Source organism: Lactuca saligna, chromosome 8 (assembly GCF_052625555.1).
Source record: "Lactuca saligna cultivar CGN05327 chromosome 8, ASM5262555v1, whole genome shotgun sequence".
NCBI classification, from domain to species: domain Eukaryota; kingdom Viridiplantae; phylum Streptophyta; class Magnoliopsida; order Asterales; family Asteraceae; genus Lactuca; species Lactuca saligna.
The window spans coordinates 42,818,200-42,825,641 of NC_136424.1; the positions used below are offsets into that span (position 1 = coordinate 42,818,200).

General features: G+C 31.1%; 1 protein-coding gene across 1 annotated transcript; it reads right to left on the reverse strand.

The window, feature by feature from the left end:
- Nucleotides 1-104: 104 nt before the first annotated feature.
- On the reverse strand, nucleotides 105-1,915 carry LOC145013179 (uncharacterized). The gene has a single exon (XM_078971984.1). It carries the CDS (start codon nucleotides 1,515-1,517, stop codon nucleotides 312-314), a length of 1,206 nt encoding a protein of 401 aa, XP_078828110.1. The 5' UTR covers nucleotides 1,518-1,915; the 3' UTR covers nucleotides 105-311.
- Nucleotides 1,916-7,442: the final 5,527 nt, after the last annotated feature.

Genomic DNA, 7,442 nt, shown 5'->3' on the forward strand with positions numbered 1-7,442 from the left:
TATAGAGTACTAAAGCACTACTTATAAAATTGAGACAGGTCTACAATTGATGATGTTTAAAATATATATGGAAAAAAAAAAACGACATGCGAATACAAGACGACTTAAATACAATCCATTTTGTATTATATTCCACACACAAACACAATAAATTAACTATACTGATACATGGTTGATCTGTTTTGACAAATATTGGTCGATAGATTTGGACTAAAGAATCCCAAATGAGTTAAATCAAACACAAAACTAAGAAACCCAGATGAAGGATCGTTGGGTGAGCATTGTGATCTTGCTATTCCAGGGGAATTTGCTTACTTGCCTTGGTTTTGAGTTTGGAAATGGTGGAAATTGTTGGTGGTTGAGATAAAAAATGAGCTAGGGTTTTGTTCATAATTAATATGATCACCTGTCAAAGAATCAGTTCTTGACACAATTGCTTGGTTGTAGGACTCTATAATGTTGTCAGCATCGTATTCTCCAGGAACTCCTGTGAATCCGAAGCTGGAATTTAACCAACCTGCAGGAGGGTTGTAGTTCATCAATGTGTTACAATAAGCAGGTGCGCTCACAATGCTCCCTGAATAACTTTTTAATATATCAACATTAATATTGGCCAATTGGAGTTCTCGAAGCAAGTGATTCGTACTGGAAAAATCGGAGGGATTCAATGAGTGTTGTTGGATGGGTTCAGATGCAGTAGACGTGTACCCTAGTTTATCTATATTTTGATTATCAGAGCTTACCATGTACCCTAACCCTAATTTGTGAATTTCGTCATTAGGGTTTCGTTCAAACAAAAACTTTGATTTCTCAAGTTCCTTGATCATCAGTCTCTCTCTTGTTCTCTGCCTTGCTCTTGCTCTCGCTTGATCCCTCGTATCCTTAGAAGAAGTATTATTTTGAATTCGCTTCCTTTCCTTGTTCTTGATCTCCATCTCTTGATAGTTCTTCGGTTTGTTGGTAGCAACTTTGATCTCGTTGCTGAAACCCATTTCACACTCACGCCAATCGATTCTGTCGATAACTTCAGTCATGCTTTGGTTGGAATGTTTTGAATCAAAGTTGTCAGCGACTTCTTTGATAGCTTTATTGGACTTGCAAAAAAGCCATTCAATGGTCTTACTGGCTTTGTCAAATCCTAACAAGTCTTGGAGATCAAAGAACTTTCGGGCAATATGAAGTGACAACCTCATTCTCCTGTCTCTAAGACCTTGCGCTGTATGTATCTTGCTGTGTCTATCTTTCTTACCAACATTTCTTTTCTTTAGACGTTTCGATTCAGAAGGCGTAGGTTCAGTGATTTTGAAGCATTTGTTTGGGGAGCTGCGTTGGTGTTGGTGGGTATGGTTGTTTGCGAGTATTGGAATAGTATCGATATCATCAAAGAAAGGTGAAGGGAATTCCAAAAACAAAGGAGGCTCTTCTTGATGACATGAATTAGGAATCTCATGACCATCAACCTTATTTGGATCAAACATAAGATACTCATGTTTTCTAGAAGAACCCACATGCTCCATATCCCTGCCGGGAGTTGGGGAGGCTACTAGTGTATGCTATATTTAGCAATGACTAGATGTGAATCAGTTATGTTTTTGGATGAAGAACTTCAAGAATAGTAGACATGTTAAGTGATAGTGATGCTGTAATCGCACAAGGGTGGTGGAAGAGATGGGATGGTAGTGGTCGTGATGAAGGTGAAGAAGAAAAAGTTGGACAGAAAGGTTGTGAAGAAGCACTCGATGCTTTTGTACAGATGCATTGTTTTATCACTTGGACCATATGTGAGTGATGAGAGAGAAAAGAAGAAAAATGGTAGCACTTCACGTGGTACGTAGCAGAGTAGCTACATTTGGGTTTCCTGACCTAGAGAGAGATAGAGAATGAGATAGAGACGAGGGATTAGTATCCTTCTCCTCTCTTTCAAGACATTCAACATTTATTTCAAAGTTATTCGGGTTCTATATTCATTTCAAAATATCTACTTTTTCCACAATATTTTTAAAATTTGCATTGGATTGGATGTTGACCGTATTCATTTATGAATTAAAAAGGTTATAATTCAAAATTCAATATAAAAATATATAAATGAGCTAAAGATATAGCTTATACCTATATACTTTAATAAATAATATAAGCGGTTCTTTTTACCTTTTTATATAGTTTAAGCGGTTTTCATTCATGTCCTTTCTGGTTGGCATTTAAAGTGATATCTTGGCAATTCCATGTTATATTTTGCAAGTTCCTTAGCAATGCCAATTGAGGAAACATCATGCTTTTATCGCATTATATTATAACATAAGTTATATGTTATAACGACTTTCTTAAATGAGTAAGGAACTACCGACAAAATGAAGGGATTATAAGATGAAGAAGCCATACAGATCTAAATAAGGAGTACAAAATATCATGATAGAATTAAGCTTCATTAAGAGGTATTCTAGCTACGACTTCATTCCTAAGTTAAATGATCAAGACAGGCGACTTTCACAACAACGTTCATAAATATGCCAAAATCTAAAAGCGACACACTTCGATATATACCAATCACTTGCAAACTTTATCCCAAAGCAAACTCAAATATTAGTACAAAAATGACATATATTTACATTTTGGTTGAAACAACTGTGCCACACGTCGATTATTTCATTGGCTAAACGTTGCTAATATAGTTTTAACCTAGTTTAAGCGACACTTTTTATCGATTTACATGAGCATTTCAAAACTTTTAGCCACGATTTAATTAAGATAAAAAAAAAATGACATTTACTGGCCAAGGTCGAAAGGTATGACCAAATGTGACCAACTACCATGATATTTGTTTGATTTTGGAAATACATTTATGATTGTTTTTATATAAGATGATAGATACATATATGATCTCTTTGGAATAATTATTTATTTGTCTAAATCATAGAATTAAATTGGTCACATGAATATGATATGGTTAAAAACAAATACATTTGGTTACACAAATTATTTTATGTGTTCAAAGGACATTGTTTATTAATCATTTAGTAAATAAAACAAAACTAAAAACTATAAATCTTTTATTGTGACGTTTTAAGTTTTTATGTTCATCTAAAAATAACAATGATCTTGCTAAAACAAAAAACATATGATTATTAATAATTTATGATCATAATTTAATTGTTTATATGTATCAAAAAGTAAATAGTATTAATGAAAAAAGAAAATCATGTGATTATAAGTAATTTTTAATCATGGTTTAAGAATAAGATGTGATATCAATTCATGTTTAATCTAGATTGGTAATTTAAGTATTAATATGTCCAATATCTTAAAATTGCAAAATATATTTTACTTAAAATATGATCTTTAAGTAAAACTTCATCTAGTTAATCAAATCTAAACAGGTTCTTAAACTAAATTCCTAAAAGACTTTAAGCTTCATGTAATTATTACCAATAATGTTCAATACTCTTGGTAAATGTAAAAGTATTTACTCTTTAACTACACTTATTTTGATTCATTTGAAACCAATTAAAATTTTGTCACTAATTCCAAATCAAAAAAAGTTTACGAATTTCATAATTTGATTAATAAGAATGATTTGAATCATAATTTCATTGATCAAGTGAAAAGAGTGTAAATCAAAATATTACAAAGATCAAATCAAGGACTAACACATAAACATAGATTAATATCACACAAAAATCCAAACAAGTATTTTAGAATTCAGGAATCAGAAATGAAAGGAAATTTAGTATCACATGAATAACTTCGAACACGAGTGTACGAAGTACAAATGTTAAAAAAAACATATAATTTCAAAGATTAAATGTTTCCAGAGTGAAAATTAATGATAATGTTTTTAAAAAATCACCCCTATCTTGTCTCTGTTTGAAGTTTCTTCTAAAATGATAAATATTCTTTCTTTTAATGGAAGGTAGGAAACTATAAAACTGTCAAAATCTCATTCCATGCTTTGGAATAATTGGCCTTGTGAAAACAAGAGCATGGAATGAGCAAAGTATGTTGCTATGATTAGTTTTCATTCCATAATGCATTGCCAAAATTTGAGAGTTTCTGGAAAATGCCTATAGATTGATTTTGCCTTAAGAAAACACGGGCACTAAATTAACTCTTGGGTTGCTAACCTCTTCATTACACGAATGTGGAATGACATGTGTAACCATTCCACCCCTATGTTTTATTCTGAGAACACCCCATCTTCTAAAATCTCAATTTCTTCAATCTTGCTCCTAAAATCCCGAAACTTTGTAGAGAGTCTCCTTTAAGCATCATAATAATGTTACAACTTTCAAATGGTATTGAAACATCCACAAAAAACATGAGAAGTACATGGATCCTTGATATTGTGCCAAAAATATAAAATGCATGTAAAATTACACCAAAAGGATATGTAATTTTTGAAATAAACATGAAATAAGTATGCAAAAGGTGCATTTTATACATCTAAAAAATCTCTCCAGGCTTGAACCTTTTCATGTCATCAAGAAAAAAAATTCAAATGAATTTGAGAGAGAATAGAAATAAAGGAAAAAATAATTATGCAAACACAAATTAAAAGAAAGAATGCCTTAAGTTATTCAACACGACAACATAATTATGATTAGAAAGTTGTCAACATATATCTCATGTGCACAACAATAACACTGCATTCCAAAACAAGGTAAAATAACACATAAGGCAAAAATATTCATCAAGCATGAAGTACAGAGCACATAGATTTATGTTACCATGACACCTACTATTAACTCTTAAGGATAAAACGGATGTATCTCAATCTATAGGGTAGGCTCACTGAAGAACTCATCCACTCATGTGTGAACTCATTTCACAAGATGTATGAACTCCCTCCTATAAATATCTACACTCATTTATTTAAGGTGGATAACACTTTGGCTTCGGTAAAGGTATACCCATTTTTCTATGTTCTTCTCTCCATACTCTTCAACAACTGCAATTGATCAATCTTCATTTCATCTTTCGAGCCTTGAGTCAACTTCCAACATTCCATAATGGGAGAAAGTATAATAAACCACGACGAGTGTTAAGCCATCGCAAGAGCCTAAAAAATAATAAATATGTATAGAAAATAATACTCAATTGCACTAAGAAGTAGTAAATAAAAACATGGTCAAATCCACAAGGACACATCCTAACGTCTATGCCTTCTTGCGTAAGGCATGCACTAGTCTGACAGTAAATTAAATAGAGGTGTTTTGATGATTAAAATAATTATTATACTAGAAATTAAAAAAAGTAACTAATAACTTTGAAACTTCAAATGATTAAAAGCAATTTCAATTATACGGTGATTCTCCTATTCGTGCAAATAACTCTCAACTTAATTGTTTGAACTGTGCATTTTCTAAACTGGTATTGAAAATCATTAACAAACTCTAATAATATTCTTTTACCAAATTATTTAATTAAAACATGCTTTTTGAATTAAACGTTAATTTTTATTAATAATCAAACAAGCTCTTAATTAATCTAGAGAAGCAACATTAATAACAGTGTAAAATTCCCAGTAAATTTCAATACATCGCATAGGCTCGGAAGCGTAGTTACTTATTACCTATTATTTAAGACAATTATAGATCATAACAATCAGTAAACTATAATGATCTAATATCAATTCAAGTGGAAAACAAAAACTGAATTAAAATCAAACATTCATATAAACATAAAATTGATCAAACTAGACATGATCACAATAAAAAATCAAGTCTAATGATTACTTGCATGAAAAGTTGAGTCGATGTGAAACTGAAATGTAGGATTTTTAGCCTGACATTGAGAAAATCTAATTACAAATGATAAAAATAAGTACTAGGTGATTAACTTTTACTAAATAGAAATACAAAACTAAATCGTTTTCTTCGGATCTTCGTTCTTCACTCAAAATCTTTAGAAATTCGCCATAGAGCCATATGAAACCAAGTTAGGGAGACCAAAAGGTTATCAGGTGCTTTTTATATGTAGAAAAATCTATTGGCCAATTCCACGATCATGTTCTTGTAAAACACGATCGTATTTTTCTTCAATACACATCTAAAACCAGTTTAATGAAGTACGTTGTTATTTTTAGGTCATCTTCTGACTTCAAAGGAGACACATGATGATGTAAATGGGAAATAACGATTGTTTTTTTCTATAAAACTTTAGAAGCATATTCACATCCAAAAAAACCTCGAAGCATCAACATGATCTTATTTTTTGAGGAAGCATAATTGTGTTTTATCTTTTTTTGCATATTGATTGAAATTCTTCAATTAAAACCGCTTCTAATCATTCATCATCATCAATCTTCAGTTTCCAACTCCAATTAAGGTCCGATGCTTCATATAACGTATCCTCAAAGTGACGTATTCTCATCCCACTCTAATTTTCGTTGAAAATCATAACAAAAGTGAGTAGTATGGGACATTCTGTGAACATAATGAGAAATACACAAGTTAGAGCAATATAAGGAAGAAAGTTGGCTTTTTATAAGAAAATACTGATTAAAATATGTCGAAAGATGCATATTAAATGAACCTAACACACACAAAACTATATACAAACACAAAACATACAAAATATAACCATATAACACAATTGTTGGCTATAAATCAACTATCGATACTAACCAAGCCAACAATATGTAAGCAATCTAACGAATATCATTCCTATGTGAAAGATCTAATATAATTGTGACATATCTAAAATCGATTGGTCTAGTTCTTTTTTTTTATTCTAAAAAGCAACATAAAATGTACATGGACTCAATGTAAATATTTACAAAAATAAGAGCTACAAAAACAAAAAGTTTTTACAAAAACTATATACAAAACAAAATCAAATTGATTTCGAAGAATTCTTTGAAAGCCATACAAAACTTGTAAAAGATTTTACATTGGACTCCACTTTTTGATGACTTCATGGTTACATAAAGAAACATTTTTTTTCAACATAGCAATAAACTTCTAACTGTTTACAATTATTGAGCTTAATGAAAATATAAACAACTTTGACAACTGTTAAATGCCATTTTATGCTTCTTTTGTATTAGTTTTTATTAGTATTTTGTATCATATTTTATGCTTTTTCATATGCATTAGTTTAAATAATGTTCAGCTTAGGCATTTCGTCAAAATTCTCCTACTATTCATGTTGTCATGTCTATTTTTAGATATTTCGAACGGAGTGGTCATTTGGAATTCACTAGAGCATGCTTGGAATTCTTTGGAGCATGACTGGAGCTCATCTTGAGCCAAAATCCTAAAAAAAGACCAAGCATGAGCCATACCTCACTAAACATGGTCTGTTCTCCACTTACAAAACTTAACGATAGTATTTTTGATTTTTTAGGCCTTTTAAAAATTTGGTCCTAAAATACATGCGTGCTTCCCAAGTATGGGCTGTGCTTGCCTCATGATCCAAACCAATGCATTATTTTGGATATTTTTAGT